General features: G+C 43.4%; 1 protein-coding gene across 1 annotated transcript; it reads right to left on the bottom strand.

Annotated features, from left to right (window-relative positions):
* Positions 1-3,892: 3,892 nt before the first annotated feature.
* SIAH2 (siah E3 ubiquitin protein ligase 2) lies at positions 3,893-23,504 on the bottom strand. The gene is made up of 2 exons (XM_073359691.2): positions 22,539-23,504; positions 3,893-5,396 (listed from the first exon to the last, which is right to left on the bottom strand). Exons 1-2 carry the CDS (start codon positions 22,944-22,946, stop codon positions 4,839-4,841), a joined length of 966 nt encoding a protein of 321 aa, XP_073215792.1. The 5' UTR covers positions 22,947-23,504; the 3' UTR covers positions 3,893-4,838.
* Between the last annotated feature and the right edge of the window lie 261 nt (positions 23,505-23,765).

Below are 23,765 nucleotides of genomic sequence, written 5' to 3'. Positions count from 1 at the left end.
GAGGTTTGTACAGTATGATGGGGTTCACTGCAACAGTCGTCAATTACCTCGACTTACTCCACTTGAACCAGCCTCACTGGAGTGAGTGATTGTACTGCAAAACAACACTTGGCCTACACAGAGTGACTGGGTTAGCAGCTGTTCCATCCCCATTGCATTACTATCTAGTGTCAGCAGCACTTGAGATTCAATCTCCCCTCTTCCACAGGCCAGCTAGCTGGATCTTAAATCTCTTGAACTAGAATGTGTGTGTGGATGGGAAATGGGTTGCTACAAAACTTGATTTATAGCTCAAGCTAACAATGAAGGGAAGACAAGCCCATATACATGCTAAATATTAGACACATTATATATGTTGACTTGTTACAAATAAAAACACCATATGAAAAGTTTTACATGAATTTAACTGTTATTCACCCTCTAAGACAGAGGTGGGCAAACTACGGCCCGCGGGACCGTCCTGCCCGGCCTCTGAGCTCCTCCCCCGCTGTTCCCCAGCAGCCAAGCCGCTGTGAGGGCAGCTCTCTGGGCGGCGGGGCTGCATGCTCATGCAGGGCAGAGTGGCAGCATGTCTGGCTCTGGCTGGGCAGCTCAGCAGCCAGATATGCTGCTCTGAGCAGCATGGTAAGGGGGCTGGGGGGTTGGATATGGGGCAGGGAGTCCCAGGGGGCAGTCAGTGGACAGAAGGCGGTTGGATGGAGTGGAGGTTCAGTGGGGGGGGGTTGGTCAGGGGATGGGGAACAGGGGGCAGTTGGATAGGGCAGAGGTTCGCGGGGGCAGTCAGGGGACAGGGAGCAGGGGGTTAGATAGGGGGCGGGATCCCAGGGGGCAGGGGATCCTGGGAGGGGGTGGTCAGGGGACAAGGAGCAGGGGGGGTTGGATGGGTTTGGGGTTCTGAGGGGGGCAGTTAAGGGGCAGGAAGTTGGAGGGGTCAGATAGGGGGCGGGGGCCAGGCTATTTGGGGAACCACAGCCTTCCCCACCTGGCCCTCCATACAGTTTCGCACCCCAATGTGGCCCTCAGGCCAAAAAGTTTGCCCACCCCTGCTCTAAGAGATGAATTCATGACAGTGTGGATTTGACTGATTACAGAAGTCTAACATCTCTTTATCTATTGTTTTAGGTGACTGCGATAGGATCAGCTCTGACAGGAGATACCAAAGAACCTGAATTCAGAACCTGGCAAGTAAGTGAATGAAAACTACTTTTAAAATTATATGGTTTTGAAATGTAAGTTTCTTAGAAATTTAAGACTGCTTAAATCAGGGGTGGCCAACCTGTGGCTCCGGAGCCACATGCGGCTCTTCAGAAGCTAATATGCGGCTCCTTGTATAGGCACCGACTCCGGGCTGAAGCTACAGCTGCCAAGTTTCCAATGTGCCGGGGGGTGCTCACTGCTCAACCCCTGGCTCTACCACAAACCCTGCCCCCACTCCACCCCTTTCTACCCCCTCCTCTGAACCTGCCTTCTCCTTCTCCCCCACCCCCAGAGTCTCCCACATGCCACAAAATAGCTGATTGGGACGTGCGGGGAGAGCGGGGGAGGTGCTGACTGGTGGGGCTGCTGGTGGGTGGGAGGCGCTGCTCCTTCTCAGGCTCAGGTTGGCCACCTCTGGTTTAAATATCAATTTATAAAAGTTAGCCATTATTTGTTTTTAGGCAGCACCTTTCATATGATTATCAGTTGCTTTACAAACACTACTTAAGCCCCATAACAAAAAGACGCAAGCATTATTCCTATTTAAAGATGGGGAAACTGAGGCACAGGGAGACTAAATGACTTGCCTACCTGCACACAGCATGACCATGGCACAGCCAAGAATGGACCATAGAATTCTGGCTCCCTGTTTACTGCTTTAGCCTCTACACGTTTGTAGTGTGAAGCCAATCCCTACAAGTCTTTTCAACTCATTTGTCTTTAAAATGGAAATAATTCCATTTCAGGGGGAGTTGCCAGCAGGATAAGGGTTAAACTAAAAAAAAAAAAAAAAGCTTCATAAGCAGATAAATACTCTGTTACCAGTATTATCTTCTGCGGCTGGAATTAACTAACTCTTTAAGAATATGCCATAGCGGAGCAGCAAGTATGATCAGTTTTGTTGGTCTGTAAAGTATTTCTCTGTCAGTTGTCAAAATGCTGGACAGACAAGAAGTATGATCAGAGACGTCCGAAGACGTGGTTCTAGGACTTGTTTCCAATTCCATACTACATAGCTTCTCTTCTTACTGGTCACTTCTTTAATAAAAAGTTCACTTGGCTTCCGTGGGGTTATCTAATATACTCCAGAACAGGACATGACCTTGCACCTATGCTACTTTCTTTTTTCTTGACGCACTACTGCATGGCTAGCGTGTTCTTTTTGTAACCCTGAGCTATAGCCATCAGAGAGTCACACCAGTAAAACGGTCTCCAAGAATATGTTTCAGGTTTGCTTCCTTAAGAAGTTAATCTGGTTTTTGGATCAAGTATCAGCTATCTGAGTTTATTGTCTAAATGGATTACACTTCTAACTTCTTGGCAGCAGGGGTTACGTATTCTGTATTCGAAGCAATAGATACAGCAAAACACCAAAACCAGGCACCGTAAAATCCAGAGTGAAAGGACCTCCCCCACAACTAATTTAACAAGAACTAAATGATGTCTCAGGTCTTAACTATGTGAGTAAATTGGTATACCAAGTCTTCATAAAATACACTTACTTCCAGTGAACCTTCATTTCTCCAACAAAGGTGTTAAATCATCTACCATGAATTGTGCAGTGTGATTTACAAAGAGTGTTAGGGAAATTTAATCTGGATTCATGAATACTGTTACAAACCAGGACTTTGTTTTCACTTTACATTTTAGTTCTGTTTAAATTATTGTTGTGATTCTGTCATGCTTAAACTAAGGGCCTTCTGCAGCAAAATTTGGAAAACGTGCCATTTTTCATTGTAAGCATTGCTAGGCTATTGGAATGTGAATTGCTTTTGAGAATTCTTGGTTAACTGGTCCTACGCAGAGCCTAGGCATTACCTTCTGAAGACCCAGAGCCTAAGTCTGATCTTGCGACAGCAGTGTAAATCAGTTCAATGAAGTCACTGGAGTTATGGAGTTATTGGAGTCATGAGTTGAAGTCATTGGAGTTACGCTAGTGTGAGATCCACCAATAGGACCCTGAACTATACTGTGTCATTAATAATAGTTCCAGGGAGTTCTTTCCATGATCTCACAAACCCTCATTTCCACAAAACAAACTAATACATATCCTACTATTGGTTCTGGTGGATTATTTGGGAGTACTAGCTTGCATTCTCAAGAAGTTGTACAGAAGCCCCCCTCCTCATATGAACTAGATCACAGAAAGGAAGGAAACATTTTGCCTGGAATATCAGATTCTTCTTCCATTTTGGAGCACATAGTATATTGTCCCATATGGTCACAGACACTGCTACACTATTAAAGGGAAGTCAGATTTCTACTATTCTCTAAGAAGGTGATGTGCTAGATCTCAGACCCTTTCTGGAGGAAGAAGCAGCATGTGTAAAGACCTAAATCTGCTTATTTTCTGTTTTTTTCTCTATATAGCCTAACTGGATAATAAAACTGTCGTCCCAATCCTGCAAACCTTCTACATGTGGAACTCTCACTGATGTCTATGGAAGTTCTGCATGTGGAGAGCTTACAGAATCAGGCCATAATGTGGTATCCTTTCCTCTGATTTGATTCAGATTAAAAGTTGATGTAAATGACACTTAAGAGTGAGAATGTGGTCTCAATTCACAGTAGCACAAGAGAAAATTTACATGTACAGAGAGTAAAACAACTTTGAAAACAACAGCTGCCACCATAATTTCACACAATTAAACTTTAATATGTGGGCACCTCTATCAATTAAACACGCCACACAATGTTGTTTTTGCAAAATATTTATTAAAAAACTAAAGTAAATATGGCAACAAAAACTTAAATAGCAAATGACATGACACTGGCCATAAAGCTTTTACTATATTATTCTAATCAGTCTCTGACAATATCAATAATCAAGTATGTCTCCAGGGGAAGCCACATGTAAACAACCTGAATGCACCTCTATATGGTCAACTGCTAGCTGTTTGAGAACTATTAGATATGCGCCTCTTACTTTACTAGCACCTGTTCCAGGGCCCTTGTAAAATGTTCCAGGCATACTCAACTTTAAACGAAGTGAATGGGAGCAGAAGATGCTCAACACTTTGCAGGATCAGGCCTGGTTCATTTTTAAAGACACAGCAAGTGATCCAACACAACTGTTTTTTTTTTCTTTTTCTTTTCTTTTTTTAAAATAAAGAAAAGGGAATCAGAGCAGCAAGGGAACCTACACCAAAGTACCTTTTGTTCCTCTCTGAGTCACAGTAACCTCTCATGGGTACCACACTTGAAGCTATTTGTTTATTCTCTTTTTAAAAGCCCAGCAGGGGGAGTAAGTCAAGAGGTGTCTGTTTTCTCCTTGGATAACTCCTCTTAAGGGGAGCTTTGGGTGCACATCAAAGAGAAAAACAGACCCTCAAGTCTATTAAAGACATATGTCTAATGGAAGCTCTGTTGTTTTTAAAAAGCGGTAAAAAATCTTCAAAAAGCATTCAAGAATTCTAAAAAAAACCCTTTTCCGGTTCAGATGATTGACAGGACACGCACTCATTTTGTCCGGTTAGCCATGACTTAAAACCCAAAGAGAAAGTTGTTACAAAATGTTGGCTAAATTAGGAATCCTAAGAGATATATATGAAGACATAGTTGAAGATCATTTTAAAAAACCCTTAAGAATGTAAAGCACTATGCCCAGACAACCCCAGGTTTCACTAATGACACAGATATAATCACGGACAACACGTAGAAATAGTCACATTGATGCCAAGGTTTCCATTGTCTGCAAAAAGATGTGCTATAGCTGTATCGAAAACTAGACAGTCGCTGTTCATGATGGCAGCAGCCACCCCATCGTGAATGGAGCGGGGCGTTGCCTCCCAGGTCAGCCTGCGCCGGTTACCATTCAGCTCCAGTCGATAAGCAAAGTTTTCTGCTTGTTTGCGAGTGCCAATGAGCAACACAATAGCAAAAAACTGCTGGTGACCCTCATACTTCTCCTGTTTCTCCAACACCAGCATGAAATGGTGGCCAAAGCAAGACTGCATCATGACCCAGTCGACGGCACCTGGCAGGTTAATGTCCGTGGCGAGAAAGACTATGTCTTCTCCCTGAAGGGTGGTAATGCTTTTGTGGGCGTGCATGAGGTGGGACATCACAGCTTCCAAAGAGCCCTGCCATTTACAGGAGGCACCAGGACATGGACAGGAGTAGGGACGGTATTCACAGATATCTTCATGCTCCGGCTTTTCTGTATGGTGGAGTGTCAGGGAACAGCCTGTAGTGGCATACTGGAAGGAGACAAAACACAGGCCATCAAGATATACACGCAGATTTAATGTTCTAAAGCTCCCAGCTGTGAACTGCAAAATGCAGCATCAGTAAGAGCCCTCATTTCATTCTAAATTTTACATTATATTTTTAAGTGCTCTGGATTCAGAGCTGAGATTTATTTTACCCCCAAATGGATTCCTGCTTCATATGCTTTTAAATGGGAATTGCAAGCCGTTAGATAAACACGAATATTTTATTAGAACACACACTTAGAAAGTGCAGCATTACTAGAATTTATGTCCCATTCAATGAAAGATTTTATTTTAATTTAAATGTTTGCAGTCTCACTCTGCCACTGCATGAGAATCAAAGGGAGTGAAACTGACTATTTTCACCATACAAGTAAGGTGAAAGCCTAAATAAGTGAGATTTTTGTTTAAAGCTCTGTTTTAATAGTCCCTGAGTCACACAGGTAAAGACATGTATTTATTTGTTTTAAATCAGAAAGTGCACCTTTACATTCTTATAGCAAATTCAACATTCCTTAAACAAAGCACATACTTCTGCATCCTTACACAGCAACAGTCCCTTAATGGGAAAGCTTTTCCCCTTCATCCCAGCACCTGATTATCACCATTGTCACAGCTGTGAGACAAGCCAGAGCACTTTCTACACTGACAGCAATAAGCCCTCCACAATACGTACATCCACAATTCAAAAGAAAAAGGATTAAGCAAGAGTTTTCACTCTCCACCTGGCTAAAGAATAACAGTGTCTCAGACCGGAGCATAACAGGGGAGGCAAACTTCTTTTCTCAACCTCATCCCTTATCTTTTTCATGCACTGATTTATTTAGAGTCATTTTATTCCCAGTCTCTAGTTAGGGACAAGTCCAAAAACAACCACTAGCTGAGTCACTTTCCTGGAATACACAATGTTATATATTAAGTTTCTATGCAACACAGTTAGGAAATGTCAAGTGACCATTCTCATAGCAACCAGTACTTGGCCCTTGTGTAAGGGCCTCATGAAAAGTGCATCATGGAGTTTCCTGACTTTGTATCATCTAGTGTTTCCACTGATGTGCTGGTGTGGTGGTTTTTGTGTATGTATAACATGAGGGGGAAACGAGTCCAGGAGAGCTGGCTGTATTTTAAAGAATCCTTATTGAGGTTACAGGGACAAACCATTCCAATGTGTAGAAAGAATAGTAAATATGGCAGGCGACCAGCTCGGCTTAATAGTGAAATCCTTGCTGATCTTAAATACAAAAAAGAAGCTTACAAGAAGTGGCAGATTAGACAAATGACCAGGGATGAGTAAAAAAATATTGCTCGGGCATGCAGGAGTGATATCAGGAAGGCCAAATCACACCTGGAGTTGCAGCTAGCAAGAGATGTTAAGAGTAACAAGAAGGGTTTCTTCAGGTATGTCAGCAACAAGAAGAAAGTCAAGGAAAGTGTGGGTCCCTTACTGAATGAGGGAGGCAACCTAGTGACAGAGGATGTGGAAAAAGCTAATGTACTCAATGCTTTTTTGCCTCTCTCTTCACGAACAAGGTCAGCTCCCAGACTACTGCACTGGACAGCACAGCATGGGGAGAAGGTGATCAGCCCTCTGTGGAGAAAGAAGTGGTTCGGGACTATTTAGAAAAGCTGGACGTGCACAAGTCCATGGGGCCGGATGCGTTGCATCCAAGAGTGCTAAAGGAGGTGGCGGATGTGATTGCTGAGCCATTGGCCATTATCTTTGAAAACTCATGGTGATCGGGGGAAGACCCGGACGACTGGAAAAAGGCTAACGTCGTACCCATCTTTAAAAAAGGGAAGGAGGATGATCCTGGGAACTACAGGCCAGTCAGCCTCACCTCAGTCCCTGGAAAAATCATGGAGCAGGTCCTCAAGGAATCAATTCTGAAGCACTTGGAGGAGAGGAAAGTGATCAGGAACAGTCAGCATGGATTCACCAAGGGCAAGTTATGCCTGACCAATCTAATTGCCTTCTATGACGAGATAACAGGTTCTGTGGATGAAGGGAAAGCAGTGGACATGTTGTTCCTTGACTTGGAGAAAGCAGTGGACATGTTGTTCCTTGACTTTAGCAAAGCTTTTGACACGGTCTCCCACAGTATTCTTGCCAGTAAGTTAAAGAAGTATGGGCTGGATGAATGGACGATAAGGTGGATAGAAAGCTGGCTAGATTGTTGGGCTCAACGGGTAGTGATCAATGGCTCCATGTCTAGTTGGCAGCCGGTATCAAGTGGAGTGCCCCAAGGGTCGGTCCTTGGGCTGGTTTTGTTCAATATCTTCATAAATGATCTGGAGGATGGTGTGAATTGCACCATCAGCAAGTTTGCAGATGACACTAAACTGGGAGGAGAGGTAGATACGCTGGAGGTAGGGATAGGATACAGAGGGCCCTAGAAATATTGGAGGATTGGGCCAAAAGAAATCTGATGAGGTTCAACAAGGACAAGGGCAGAGTCCTGCAGAAAAGGACCTAGGGATTACAGTGGACAAGAAGCTGGATATGAGTCAACAGTGTGCCCTTGTTGCCAAGAAGGCCAATGGCATTTTGGGATGTATAAGTAGGGGCATTGCCAGCAGATCGAGGGACGTGATCGTTCCCCTCTATTCAACATTGGTGAGGCCTCATCTGGAGTACTGTGTCCAGTTTTGGGCCCCACACTACAAGAAGGATGTGGAAAAATTGGAGAGAGTCCAGCGGAGGGCAACAAAAATGATTAGGGGACTAGAACACATGACTTATGAGGAGAGGCTGAGGGAACTGGGGATGTTTAGTCTACAGAAGAGAAGAATGAGGGGGAATTTGACAGCTGCTTTCAACTACCTGAAAGGGGGTTCCAAAGAGGATGGATCTAGACTGTTCTCAGTGGTTGCAGATGACAGAACAAGGAGTAATGGTCTCAAGTTGCAGTGGGGGAGATTTAGGTTGGATATTGTGAAAAAGTTTTTCACGAGGAGGGTGGTGAAACACTGGAATGCGTTACCTAGGGAGATGGTGGAATCTCCTTCCTTAGAAATTTTTAAGGTCAGGCTTGACAAAGGCCTGGCTGGGATGATTTAATTGGGTGTTGGATCATATTAAAGAAGTTCTGTATTAAAATCACAAATGAATTTGATTCCCCATAGTTTAAATTCCAGGGTATTACTAATTAAGAGGTCTCTTGGCTTTTGGTACTGTTTCTCTCCCTCTATGTGTGAAACCTGCAAGCTGCTAATTGCATTAGTACATTCTAGACAAAGTCTAGACAGAGTCTGTTCTCAAAGCAATTCACACAGAGAGAGACTCAAAGCAATACTCTGTAACAACAGAAACAGCATCCAGAGACTCCCCGCCTTTTGTTGTATTAACAATTGTGATTAAAATAGAGATAGAGGATGTATGTGGATGGATGCTTGGTGTGGATAATAACTGAATGATCAGGGAGGTGCCAGCCTAAGAATCCAGTGTCCATCGGCTGAAGAAGGCGTCAAGTGGAAATAACCAGAGGACCCCCTGGAGGGCAGACTGGAATCCACCCAACAGCCTCAAGAATGGGAGAACCAAAGAACAAGATAACATTTGGCAGCACGGAGCCGTCAGGAATGTGCCATCTGCTGATTGATTCAGCAACAGCATGATGAAGCAATTCCCATAGACTGGCATAGGAAGAAATTCCTATAAAAATGGACTCTAGAAAGGGAGAACTTTGGGGTCTGATTCTGCAAACCAACTTCCAGGAGCATCAGACAAGGCCCTGCTCCCTCCTCATGTCCAGGCCAGCTGGCCAGTGGCTTGGCATGAGCAACTCTAAGGCTGGTAACTATGATAACAACCTTGCAGAACGTGTGTGTGTGTGTGTGTATGAATGTGTGAATAAATATGAGATTGAATGGAATGTTATAGCTATAACTAACTGCTTACTATGATTCTTTCTGTATTCACAATAAATGTGAAAAGAAAAGGAGTACTTGTGGCACCTTAGAGACTAACCAATTTATTTGAGCATAAGCTTGCGTGAGCTACATCGGATGCATCCGATGAAGTGAGCTGTAGCTCACAAAAGCTTATGCTCAAATAAATTGGTTAGTCTCTAAGGTGCCACAAGTACTCCTTTTCTTTTTGCAAATACAGACTAACACGGCTGTTACTCTGAAACCTGACAATAAATGTGGTATTTTGCCTTTTTCCCTTTAATAAGATCCTGCTGGTTTTTAACTTATTGGTATAACATGAGGATCAGTCCTGCTTTGAGCAGGGGGTTGGACTAGATGACCTCCTGAGGTCCCTTCCAACCCTGATATTCTATGATTCTATGAGTGGAGGGGGAAATGGTTACACTTCCTTCAGAAGGAAGAGAAAAATATACTTAGTTGTGCAGTCAGAACTCTAGAAATCATACATTCAAAGAGGAACTTCACATAAAGAATAGAAACAGCTGATCAGGGAAGATTCACAGTGGACAAGGTTAATGCTGACCCCCAAAAGTTTGTTTTGTTTTTTAAATTGGATTTGCACCCTTTGTTTATACTTTATACAAAGGAGGCCCCAAAGGATGTTTTTATTTAAGTTAGCAATATCAGGAATGTCAAGATCTGATGGAGGACCTTAGATGTTTATTAGAACATCTTACATGTGAACAGAGGACAGGTGAGTTGAATCTTTAAACACAATACCCTTTATCCAAAATGTTCCCCAATCCTTGGAGTTAAGAGGTGATACCAAAATGAAGCAAAAATAATAATAAATAGTAATAATAAAAAAAAAGGCCCCTTTCCCAAGGAATGGGACAGAGGACTAAGCTACCAGCTTTAGGTGTAAGAATGGCAAAAACTCAGTGATCTAGAAGCTGAATTAAATACCAAATACGAAAATACGAACAAGTCTGGAGAGAGTTTCTGGTGATATGAACAAGTAAAAAAAGGGTTGTTTCTTAATAATTATCTGACCAATTTTTTAAAAAATCAAGGTTAAATGCAATTTTTCCAAATGTTTAAAAAAGAAACAGCTATTTCTGAGTCAGAACAAGCACAAGGAATTTCAGTTCCGAGGGTTAAATGCCTGAGAAACAAGGGCTTAGATTCAATATCATCTCAGTTATTATACATATCATGCTGCTAACGTGTATAGTGGAAGAACACGAGAGTACAGACTTCTGTTTCAGATGTCACTAAAGAGTTAATGCATTTACTGTATCCACCCCTCCCCCCCACTAATTAATCCTCTGCTAAGAGATTTGTTTAGGTATGCCAGTGAGCAGACAAGCCATGAGTTCTGCACCACCACAGTGACAGTAGAAAGAAGTGGTCCGAGTGTCAAAAGGGGGGGTGCGCCACAATTGAGGCCAAATGCTGCAATTTGTCAGGATTGCAGCACTGCTGTTTGCACACGCATGTATGCAACAGAAGATTGTCCCAGACACACAATGATAGGTGCAGGCAGACGTGAAACAAGTCAGTCTTAAGCCTAAGCATTCTTCCCAGGAAGAGATTTTAGCCCTATTGCTGCTCATGGTGCAAATAAGTCTTTATGATAGTGACACACTTGTTTAGAAGTTAAAACAAAACAGAGAGAGAACTAAAGTTCAAGTATATTGATGCTCGTGGCACAGAAAAGGCAATGTTTTAGAGAAAGTCCAAGTGAAGGGACAGTTAGAAGAACCATCACTCTAAGTACTTTACATTTCTTTTAAAAAACATAGCCTATCACTTACCAAATTTTTTAAAAACCAACTTTCAACAATCCCCAAACACTGCACTTTGTTGCTGGAAAGCTGCTCTCGTGGCATAACACTCTTACTTGTCATTTAAGGACAGTGCCCCAAAGGGTTAAATAGGAGTTTCCGGATGGATGTTCAGTATTTGAAAAGTGTGAGCTCTGGTGATGTGGATAAGCCTTGCCCAAAATTATATGGTATGTGAGAGTGCTGCTTTAGCTTTTGACCTCATCCCTGCCACGTGAAGCATTCAGTTAAATATAGATTTAGATCCCCAACCCACAATGATATTTTTCTAAGCCTGTTACATAGAGTGTCACAGCCCTGAATCCCAACCGTCTCTTGTATGCTCCAGTACCTTCCATTTGTTAGCAGGCTTCTTAGTTAGAAGTAGCTAGCCCTATAGCACCCTTCGCAAACCTCTGCTTCTCTAGCAAAGCTGCATTTTCTGCTACTGCTAAACTAGGCTGAGGCCAAACAATTTTATGTAAAATGAAGCCAAGTAACTTCACTCAGAACGATCAACCTCAATTCAGCACAGTGCAAACAATGCAGAGGGGCTCCACTATAGAAGCGAGGTCTACATATTAAAAAACAAAACATAAGAACAATAAAATATCAGAAGGGTAAATACTGGGAAAATAAACATCCATCAGGAAAAGATAGAGAATGAAAGCAGAATTGGAACTATTGATAAAAATGTCAAAACATCATCTACTTCTTTCACAGCCTTGTGTCCTGCAAGCCTTAAAAGAACCTGTTATGCCTCAAAATTAGAAAGTATAATCTGATGTTAGACTCTTGTTAGATCTTGGACAAATGGAATAAGTAATTCAAATCAGAATCATAAAGCATAAGGACAGAAGGGACCACCAAACCACCTATATCACAGGCCACCAACTCCATCTCGCATGCACACACTACCCCAACAACTGAAATTAGACCGAAGTATCACAGCCCACAGGATGCTAAAGTATTATGCACCACAGTGAGAAAATAGAAGGGACTGACATGCACTTTTGCCTGAGATGCCTACAATGACAGTAAAATGGTTGAGATAATCCTGGCAAGTGCACCACACCCACACGCTGCAGAGGAAGGCAAAAACCCCCCCCGCCCCCTAAAGTCACTGCCAATCTGCCCTGGTGGAAATTCCTGTCTAACCTCATCCACATATGCCTATCAGTTAGACATGTGAGCATGTGAGCAAGAACCAGCCAACCATGCACTTGAGAGCGAGAGAATGCTTGTTTTACCTTTCTAGTTTTGGAAGACTTAAATTAAGGTTTGAAGTCATGGGACACAATCAGTGCTAGATTACCGGGAAGAGAGTAAATAATATGCATCACATAAATATGAAATGCCAAACAACTGGCATAATATTTACCTGACTGGGAAAGCTGCCATTCTACCACCCTATGTGATGTGTTTATTTCTGTCTGGACAATTAAAATTAAGGGTCGCATATCTGTCTATGTATGTTAACAGTCAGACTTAGTTTGCCTTGTTTATGTAAACTTCTGATAAAGTTGCGAGGTAACCGTGAAGCACAGAAGGAAGTTCAATTTTTTTCTCAAGTCAAAAGTTAATTACACAATACTGTGAGTTTATCAGGTTTTCTTGTAATAAGTACACTTGTCTTTAGAGGGCTTAGAAGCATCTGATTATCTGGTGGTAGAGTTGGCTGGAAGGCAAGATGTGCAACTGGCGTATTTCTTGAAATGACATCTCTATATCTAATGTACCTGTGGTCTAACTTCATAAAGTGCTGAGCACCACCGTTCCCAGTGATGTCGGGAAATGTGGGTTTAAAACCCCTGAAAAAAAAATCAAGCCACTTACTTCCCTGAGACTCCTGGAATATATGCATAACGAAAAATACAGAAATCTGACTATTTCCTTCCTAATTTGCAAAATGTATTCTTATATCAAATTACTCACATCACTAAGAACCTATTTATTTGGCAATGGGGGGAAATCCTAAAACATTTTCAAATATATATATTTGTATTAAATGTAACTGAGCACATTCCATGTAGTTGCCCATTAGCAAGTTTGCTACAAATGTATAGGTTTCAGAGTAGCAGCTGTGTTAGTCTGTATCCGCAAAAAGAAAAGGAGTACTTGTGGCTCCTTAGAGACTAACAAATTTATTTGAGCATCAGCTTTCGTGATCTACAGCTCACTTCATATCCGATAAATAAATAAATAAAATAAATAAATTTGTTAGTAGTCTCCAAGGGACCACAAGTACTCCTTTTCTTTTTACAAATGTATAGAAGACATTCCCCCCAGTGGAGTCCTCAAAGCTAATACAAGGGGACTAAGTTTATGGCTGTGTAAATCTGAAGCAAATTCTATTAAACTAAAACACAAGCAGGCAGTAGCATGTGTTTTAACACTATCAGGAGTGCAGTTCTGCACAGGGTTCTGTCATTTCTGTGGCCACAGCAATGATCACTCAGGCATGAATGGTTCTGTTTGTGAAGTACTATCATGAAAGGTAATGCTAAAATATTGCAGAATAGACAAATATTGGTTAACGTGTAAATATATGAAGTCTCTGCAGTTTTATAGCTCAAAGTAAACAGCAGCATTTAAAACTCTAATTATTTCACTGCAAATTTCTGAATAAGTAGTTCATCTATAAAAGCACATTGCACCACTCAGTTCGCTAGGCCACATTGCAGTAGTTCAGTTGCTTAGGAAGATGAAATTTGGCAATAATTAATTAGATTTAATAGCCCTTCATACATCTGTGCGTTCACAAGGTTTATTTTCTCCAATCTACAGCATCCTTACAAAGACACCTGAGGCCACAAGAGAAGCTAAATCCATATAAAAAAGCCTCCCTGACTAAACAGCGCTTTTCTACAGCTAACCAGTTCCATATTTATTTAAAAGAGGAAAGGTAGTAAGATGATATTTCAGCATGTCTTTAACGAGGATTTTGAGTCAGAGGATGATGTGCATTTCTAGTTTTGAAAGTGTGCCTAGAGCATTCCGTAAGTATTTTAAAATTTCAGTGACTTAACACTTATCTCCTGTAAGACTCACCTCTTTCATAATGCCTATAAGAAGCACATAGATAATTATACAATGCTATATATATTTTCAAAAAGCCTTTGTAACCCATCCAAACGGGCACAGAGAAAAGTAAGAAACCACATGACCCCATTCCTATAAACCTTTCTGTTTTCTCTATTGTACACTTTTGGGCACTGTAAAACCAATAAATAGATGCTTTCTAAGCATGGAAGACAAATGCCAGTGAAAAATACCCCGGTTAATGTCACTTTGTTGCTGTTTGGGAGGAGTATGTGCAGCAGCATAGAAATTACTCGTGGTAAAGAAAGACACCCCCTCTCCCCCATAAAAAGAGAGGTTGGGAGAGGAGTAGAAAGTAGAAGAGATTCTTAGTATTTCCACCCCTTTTCCATCCATGAGAGGCAGAAAGCTCCTTCTACTTCCCAACAGCTAGCAGGAAGTAGGATTTCCAATTTAGCAGATTCCTACCAGCTGGAGCCTGAGGCGAAGGATGGAGCTCCAAAGATCAGAAACATCAGCCCGGGAAAACCCCAGCCGTCTCCCCATTCTCCAACAGTTAGGGAAGATAGAAGAGTAGTTAGTTGCCACTCCATCTTTCATATCCACCTCTGGCATGCTCTTCAGACCCTGTACTAACTGGTGCCTATATATGGCAATGACCCAATTCTATGTTTTCTATAGGCCTCCTGTGGGAGACTTGGATGCATAAAGAAATGCAAGATCAGGTCCCAGCCTGTTTCACACAGGCAACTGAACACTATCAGCATTAACAGCTTTCAGTCACTCAGGCTACATCTGAACTCATAAGACAGAGATGAAAAGCTCCAAATCCCATCACCAAGTAAGTCTCTGAGCTATCCAGTCCCCATGCCCCCCCCCTCAATTATTCCATCTTCCAATCTAAGCTACATCCCTCCCCCTTTCTCAGTCAGTGTTAATGGTATCAGAGTAGCTCTGCAGGGTCAGAACATACCAAGCAAGATAAGTTAATTGCAAAGGTAATATTGGAAAGAATTTTGGAAAAATGGTTTCCTCAACTGCAACAGAAGTAAAGGCTCCAAAATGCAAATTTAAGCTTTGTAATTAATGTTGTGCTATCTACACCTCCACAAATGTTTCAAGCAACAATTGAACACTTTAACGAATATGTGGACTCAATTCACCATAGCTGGCGTCCTTCCCAAATGTATACTGACACAGCACTTAAACTATTAGTTTGGAACTTCCTGTGAATTGAATTGCCTTGCATCTGCACTGAAGATCAACAGTGGATCTGCTGGGACTCACTGCCCAGAAATAGACCAAAGAGAAAGTCTGAGACAATTCTAGAGACGAGGGGAACGATATAAGTGCCCAACAGACAGTAAGATTATTTCTACTTGTTTTCTTCCACTCCTTATTTTATATTGTCTCTGTCTCACAATTAGTAGTAGTTTGCAGGAAAGTTTTTTTCCAATTAAACTATTAAGGTCCATGTACTTAATGTTTCCCATGACCCTACCCAAAACAAGATAACTGAGCTGCAAAAGGGAGTGGGGTGGAAAGGGTGTGTGGGTACATTTTCTTGCTTCTTTACGATGTTTAAAGAAGGCACAAAAAAAATTCCGCTTAGTTTTATTTACATTAGTCAGTCAGGGTTTATCTGTGCCGAGAGCTTCTGGCCAACTGGAGAACTGACAGGTTAATAACAGATATACCAAAGAGGAGAAACTTGACTCAGAAAGAGAAGAGGTGCTTTTTATTCAAACTGTTTAAATCTTTTTAGGTTTTATTGGTTACACCTTTTTATTTAAAGAACAGGAGAGAAAAGAACTTGGTTAAAGAATCAACAAGCCAATCTTTTGTTTTATCCTGTAAAGTGAACTGGTTTAATGTATTTGCTTTGCTAAAAATATCACTATAAAATGGAGAAAATAGCTTGATTAAAGGAAAGCCTGAGCAGAGGGAGCTGTTTTCACCAAGGTTTGTAATCGCTTGTAAGTATTTCCTACCACTAGCAGTGAGGCTAGGAGACATGTAAGTAAGTGTTTTTGAACTTGGGGGGAAAAAAAATCATCCTTTCAGGTAAGGTCTCAGAAAGCTTTCTGTGCCCATTTCTGAGTCATCCAAGATGCTCTCCAACAACAAAGACAAGTCTTGACATTTCCAGTATTTAACATCTACATTCACACACCCCTTTCAGGCCTCCTTTAATCATCATAAAGCAGCAATAAATAAATAAATAAATACAATAAAGCATAAGTCCAACCTGTCAATGGCAGGTTTTCAGCCTAGATGGACCTCTAGTCAGTTTCAATACAAAATGAACTGTAATTTGTGATCAGAATAGTTGCTTTGGGGAGTGATGCATTGATTTTGTTAAGGGCAACTAGGAAATACTAACTGTCACTGAAGATTAAGACAGGACACTTTAAAAAATGAAAACTAGGCAAGCAAGCATATCTGAAAAGAATGCATGGAACGTTTCGGTCTTTTTAGGCCAAGAATGCATCACAGTGGGGCATCTGACTCGCTGAACTTCTTCCTATATTGGATTTAAAAAGAAAAGCTGTGTTTTAGTTCTACATTCCATGTTATTACAATCATGAGATTAATTCTCATTTGAAAATGGAATAGAGAGAAACAGACTCCTATGTTCCTAAAAACTCAATAAAACACCTAAACTCATCCCACCTTGTCCTGTGATCTAGTTCACAAGCTAAATAGGTGTCCCAACCAAGGACTGTCACTGAACTTAAAATGTTGAAGTAAGTGGCACTGATGATTCATTCAGGAGGTGTCATTCTTTCCTCTGAGTCAGTAATGAATCTTGCAGATTGTTATGGGGCACTATATGGCTATGGACTGGCTTTCAGAGGTTATACAGAATTAATGACCATAAATATCCCATGGCACCCTTCGTCAGTGAATGCATCCGAGGAAGTGAGCTGTAGCTCATGAAAGCTTATGCTCAAATAAATTGGTTAGTCTCTAAGGTGCCACAAGTCCTCCTTTTCTTTTTGTGAATACAGACTAACACGGCTGCTACTCTGAAACCTGATCTTAGCAAGTGTTCTGTTCAACCTGGGTCATTATGTTCTGCCTCCTTCTGTTATCAAGCATTCTCTCTCACGTCTTGTCATGAAGTTACATTCAACAGCAAAGAGAAGCAACACCATTCGGTGTCACAACCACTATTGGCTTCAGCCATTATTGTTGTGAGGCTTAGCTGTCCTGTCAGGTGCTTTGAGACATTATGAAAGTAAAAAGGGTTAAAGGATATCTAGCTAAAGTTTTAAGAATAATTGAATTACATTTGCAGCTCCAAAACCTATATTGGGAAAGATATGTACTTCAGAACAGTTCACTAAGTTTTAAAAAGAAAACAGTTTAAAAATGCAGTAAGATTTAAATATTTAATCTGCCTACCTGAAAAACTGTGAAGTTCTGAATTAAATCTAAAGATGTCAACTATAATTAGTGACAGGACAGCTTGTTCATCCCTCTCTCTCTCTCTGAAGGACTACAGAAAATTGGCTGAAGAGATGTAACAGATGCCCCATTCCCATGGCTAAATAGTTCTTTTAAAAACAGAATGAAGCTACCTCGCAAAACACTTCTAACTTCATAAAGGCAGGATGACTGTGCCAAATAGTAAGAACAAAAGAGACATTCTGCATCCAATTTACTGCAAACTAGAACGAAAGTAGTCAATTTAAAAAAAAAAATTAGTGAAATTCATTTAATGCTAGTGATGTATGATGCTCCACACTGCTGAAGCATGTAGCTGGCCTATGGAGTGTCAGGTAAATGCCCTCTTCTTAGTACAGCGTGTGTTCTGTTTGCAAAGCTTTAAAACTAGGAACTGGAGACTTAGCAGAGCCGTACATACACTGTACTACAAAGGGCATTTACCAGATTCTTCACAGGTACAGCAGTGGAGTTCCACTGTGAGAATTACTTCACCTCCTTAATGTACACTGGGGCATTGCATGGAGCAGCAGCCGGAGACTCACAACTTCAGGCCTTGAAAGAAGGAAAAGCTCACAGTAAATATTATTTAAATTGAAAACCAACAGAGCATCTACCCCTACAAACTGCCAAACAAACCTGCCATTGTTTGTTTTTGATTAATCTGAGAAAAATCCTGGAAATCCTCCCGTAACTGCAAACTATCATATCTCTTGGTCTTGCTAGCAATGGGAATTTAATATAAACTCACTTATATTATAGTTCAATTAAGTGCTGATTATCAGAACTCTTGTGCATCAATCTCCCTGTGGTAATTTAAAATCATTCTTGAAGGAAATCCAGCAATAGTAATGTTTATTACAACTTTAGATTTCCAAACAATGCAGTTGGCTGAGAGTCACACAACCAAATACTCATGCATTCTTGCTTCACTCACCGATTCAGAGGGTCTGGTCTTTGCCCTGTAGCCTATGACCAGTCCCCTGGGAGTGACTCTTAAGCATATCAAATCCCCCGGGGTCACAGAGTTCCACAGAGACAGGCCCATGGCCTCCAAGACTGAGTATTTGTCTCTCTCTGTCGCTCCCTGTAAGGAATCTAGCCAAGCCAGACTCCTGCAGGAGGCTTGTACCCTTTGGACGCAATGGTCACAGTGAGCATTTGCTGTGATATGGGAAGCCTTTTCTAAACAAGGTAACAATTTATTAGTCACTTGGCACACAGAACCAGAACGTCCTTGGGTTAGCAAAGAGAGAAAAGTTCTGTCAATTCTGGTCAAACCAGTGCCATGAGCAAGCCAAGCTCTAATCTAATGGATTCCATCTCAGGCTCTCTCTCTCTCTCTTTGTCCACCCATATGACAGCAGCCATCCTCTTCCAGAAGCAAACTCTTTAACTCAGTGGTGGGCAAACTACGGCCTGGGGGCCTCATCCGGCCCTTCAGATGTTTTAATCTGGCCCTTGAGCTCCTGCTGGGGAGTGGGGTGGGGGGGGGGCTTGCTCTGCACAGCTCCCTGAAGCAGTGGCATGTCCCGCCTCTGGCTCCTACAGTTCCACACACTGCCCTGCCCCAAATGCCTCCCTCGCAGCTCCCATTGGCTAGCAAAAGGAGCCAGAGCGGGGACATGCTGCTGCTTCTGGGAACTGTTTGAGGTAAGCACAGCTGAGAGCCTGCACCCTTGACCCCCTCCCACACCCCAACCCCCTGCTCCAGCCCGGAGTCCCCTCCCACACTTTGAACTCCTAATTTCTGGGCCCACCCCAGAACCTGTATCGCCAGCCGGAACCCTCACTCCCTCCCACACCCCAGTCCCCAATTGTGTGTGCATTCATGGCCCACCATACAATTTTGATACCCAGATGCAGCCCTCGGGCCAAAAAGTTTGCCCACCCCTGCCTTAACTCCTTTCTGTCCCAGATCAGTTCTTTGTTCTCAAGCTGGGGTCTCTTCTCAACTTCCCTGCTGAGAGGTGGGGAGAAAACCACCTTCCTCCTGGCCATTGTTTCCTAGGTGTCAATGTTCTGGCCCCTGAGGCTTTCCATTGTCTCTTTTGGACTCTGCATTAATAGGGGTTGCTTTCAGCAGGTTTCAGCCAGTTCCTCAACAACCCTATTCATTGCAGCCCAGACAGCAAGACAACACCCACACCTCATGTCCTGTGTGCTGCTCCCAAGAGCAGGCTTAACTCTTTTTCCTCCTCTGGGTAGCAATGCAAAGTACACAGGTGTTTCATAAAAATATTACAGAAAATCCTAACTTCCTCACAGCTTCTCTAGACGGTTAATAGCTTTTTGGAATTGATTGGCAAGACACTGGCCAAAAGAAGAGTCTGACCTGTCCTTAAAGACTTCTCAGCACCAGGCAACAAGGCTGGCCTGAAAGAGACTTCTCAGCACAAGGCAACTTTTATGCTGCAACAGCTAATATTCTGCTGATATCCCCACAATGTTCCCAGCCAGGTTTTAAGAACACCCTAACAGATCATGATCATACAATCCACCTCAGGTTTTACACTGAGACCAGTGCATAGGTGGAACAGGAGTTACTGACTCTCCACCCAGCACTGACTTAACTCCTCTAGTGAAAGAAAACAACATCAGTAACACTTGTTTATGTAAAAGCAGCAAAGAGTCCTGCGGCACCTTATAGACTAACAGACGTATTGGAGCATAAGCTTTCGTGGGTGAATATCTACATGTCTACATGCATCCGAGGGAGTGGGTATGCCACAGGACTCTTTGCTGCTTTTACAGATCCAGACTAACACGGCTACCCCTCTGATACTTATTTATGTATCTTGCTATCAAGTCTCAGGGCCTTGCCTAAAAGAGCTCTCACTTTTTTCGGGGGTGGGTGGGATACTTTTGATTGGACACATTATGCATTAGAACTTGAGCCCAATGAGTAAGAATTCCAGGTAAGAATAAAATGTTTTAAAAAACAGGTGATGACAGACACTAAGAACTGAAGTAAATATCACTCCTGGAGCGCTGCTGTTGGCTGCATGTGACCCTGCAAACTAAACTACAGAACCTTAAATATTGGCAGGACACGAGGAAAAAAAATACTCAAAAAGGAATATGTAAAACAAACTGGAGTTTTAAGGACAAGCCTCACTTTGGAAAATCAGAGTGAACAAAAAATACTCTTAGCTGTAGAACACAGGACATATAGGGGGGTGGAAAATGAGCAGCCATTAATGGCCTGCTGTCACTTTTTTCAACCAGAAGGAAAATTCACTATAAGCATCAACTCCAGTCAAGGCTCTACATTAACGCAATGGAGTAAAACAGTCTATTCCTTTTGTAACATTTCCTATTGCCCCAGTTCTTCAAGTAGATGTGATAATATGAACTCTTGAGCTTGTGTGCAGGCTAACTGCAGGATCTGGGGTTGTTTGTAAAAATCAAAGTTCTGCTAGATGTAGCAAGAATCTGTATAATACACCTTGTATGCTTATTTCCATAAGGAAATATTTTAAGATATATTTCACACAATCTACTTTCAATGAAGAGACACACCAAAGAAAACCAAAGCTCTTAAATTCAAATGAAACTTTTCTAAATATTCTTTGGGGCTTATTTTGGAGTGATCAACACTTTATTTAAAAGGACACTGACAATTTGAAATCTAATCAATTACAGAAGTGAATGAACAGTAGTCTCAGGTACTACATCTGTCTCTGATTCCCTTGGTCTATCAATCACATTACCTATTTTTTAAAATATATTTTTCTGTCCCTTGGTACTGTAAGAGAGACCCACCCAAACTACAGAGAACTATGCCAGGGGAAAGATGTGAAACTGATTAAATACGAAAGTGCTGTCTATAGGCATAAAGTAAGCAAACTGAAAATGAGAGGACAGGTTTTTTCTCTCTGATCTCTTGGAATTATAATAGTGTTCTAAACAAATAGGTAAAATGTATTCAGTGATCATGACTTTTAAAATATATTGTGTCCCTCTTAGTACAAAATTAAATCACAGGCCTACTTATATAAACCTTAACCCCCTACTTCTTTCCAGTGATTTAATTAGAGATGGCCATTTGTCCTACAAAAGAAGCAGTATATTGCATGAAGAATAATACAGTAGAGTGGTCTAAACCCTCTGCAACAGTGAAAGAGGTCTCTGCAAGAGTCTAAGTGTGTGAGATATTACTTTTAAAAATTAGATGCTTATGTAATTTTTAATCGTTGATTGTTTTAAAAGCCTTAATGGTGTAGTTACGCATTATGCCACTGTGTAGCAGCATGGCTATCAAACAGGATTAAGGCAAGACAGCAGCTCTAAATTGTAAACAGGTATGCAGAAGAGCCACGCTGTCGGTATCTTTAAGACAAAGAACAATAGGATATATATTCTATGTATTCTTATTGCTCATGGGGGTCCCCCCCCAAAGTTCTCCTGGGTAAAGGAACTGTGCTCCTAGCAAGAGGCCATATGTCTATTGACCGGGCTAGGAGTGGAAGACCCTCTGTGTTTCTGCTGGAAGGGGGTGAGACAGGCTGCTACTGGGGTTCCTCAGGCTCCTACTGATGTGGGGAGCTTCTTCTGCTTCTGCTGGGAAAGGGGGCAGGGATTTGTTTAAAAGCCATATAAATAACTAGGACAGGAGCCTCCCTCTGGTATGGCGGAGAGGTGCAGAATGTTTCTGTTGACTGGAATCTGGAAAGGAGAGGCGAAACTTTCACGATCTCGCCTCTCTGCAAAATTCTGCGACATCTCGGGAGTTGAGAGGGCAGGTCCCCTTCTTAGTGACCCAGGGGGCAAGGGCTCCCTACTGGCAGCTCTTGGAGGAGCCTTTGCTTTGTGGCTCTGCAGAAGTGACAGCAGCATTCCGGTCCAGAGGCGATCAGAGGCACAAGGAGTTTAGCTCCATCCAGGCACCCCCGGGACCGTGTCGGCCGGAGCAGGCAAAGGGCTTGGAGGATGCTCTTACCTTGCAGGGGAAGAGGACAGCCGAGGCCACTTTCTCCATGGCCAGGTTCCTGATGCTTGGGGTCAGGGATCCCCTGCACGTGGGGCAGCAGCTCAGTTTCTGCCGGCATTGATTGCACACCAGATGCCCGGCCTGGCACTGCAGGATCGGGGGCAGCACATAGTCGAAGCAGACGGGGCACTCGAACAGCGAGGTCAGCTCGTGGTGCTGAGGCGAGACCGGCCCGCCGCCGCCGCCGCCTCCTCCGGGGCCTGAGATCACAGCGGCCGCGGCGGGTAGCGCGGAGGAGCCGGGGCCGGCAGCCGAGATGGTGGCGGCGGCAGTGGGGGCAGCAGCGGGGGACGGGGCGTGCTGCTGCTTGCCGCAGGGTTTGTTAGCACTGGGTCCGGCGGAGGACGGGCGGCTCATCGCGGTCCGAACCAACCATCGAACTGCGGGCACCTGGGTGGCCACTCACCGAAACCCGGCGGGACCCGCGCGACGGACCGGCTCCGGGGCCGCTGTCGGGAGCGGGCCGCCGCCAGCAGCCGATGGGCCGCCGCGGACGTTCCAAAGTGTAGCAGCGTTCCAGAGGGCTGTCCCAGCGTTCCGAGAGCGGCCCCGCCAACCGCCGCGCTTCCCGGGCCGAGCGCGCCACGCGCGGGTCCTCAGCCCAGCGTCTGCACCATTGGTCTGACGCAAGCGAGAGAGGCAGGAAGAGGGTGTAGCGCCGAAGCCTGCTCCCCGGCGGGTTCTGCTCCCAGTGCCTGGCTCTTACTGAGCATGCCCCAGCCGCCCAGGCTGCTGTCCCTCCTCGTCCTAGTCCGCTCTGGGATCCGCCCGGCGAGACGGCGAAAGGGAGAGGAGACGCGGGGGTGGGCGAGGAAATGGGGTAGGAGTTGCACGAGCAGAAGAGGAAGGCGTTTGCTGACACTCCACTGGGGGAGGCAGGCCCACACTGGCATGTCTGACGTGTAGGAGCCCCCTTCCACCGCCCGGGGGTGGTGGGGTGAGGGCCGCCTCTGCCTGTCTCCATGGGACTGCGTGGCTGCTGACATGGCTGGCGCAATCCAGTGGGGGAAACGGCACAGAAAGCGCCAGCAGGCACCGAGCTTGCACCAAGGGAGCTGCGATCTACTATGCATCCATCACCATAGCACTTTGCAGCAATAAAGGGTGGTGGAGGGGCTGCCACGCGGTGAGGTTCATGGGTAGGGTGACTAATTGCGATTCACGGTAGCAGGCCGA

The sequence above is a fragment of the Lepidochelys kempii genome, chromosome 9 (genome assembly GCF_965140285.1).
Source record: "Lepidochelys kempii isolate rLepKem1 chromosome 9, rLepKem1.hap1, whole genome shotgun sequence".
Taxonomy (NCBI): domain Eukaryota; kingdom Metazoa; phylum Chordata; order Testudines; family Cheloniidae; genus Lepidochelys; species Lepidochelys kempii.
Note: the sequence above shows the minus strand (reverse complement) of the source record. Positions and strands in the feature narration are given on the sequence as shown.

Excerpts from the sequence above, each read along its gene's own strand:
- SIAH2 (XM_073359691.2), bottom strand. The coding sequence starts at position 22,946 with ATGAGCCGCCCGTCCTCCGCCGGACCCAGTGCTAACAAACCCTGCGGC. Across the intron at positions 5,397-22,538 it reads CTGTCCTCTTCCCCTGCAAG|TATGCCACTACAGGCTGTTC; the intron begins GTAAGAGCATCC and ends GTCTCCTTCCAG.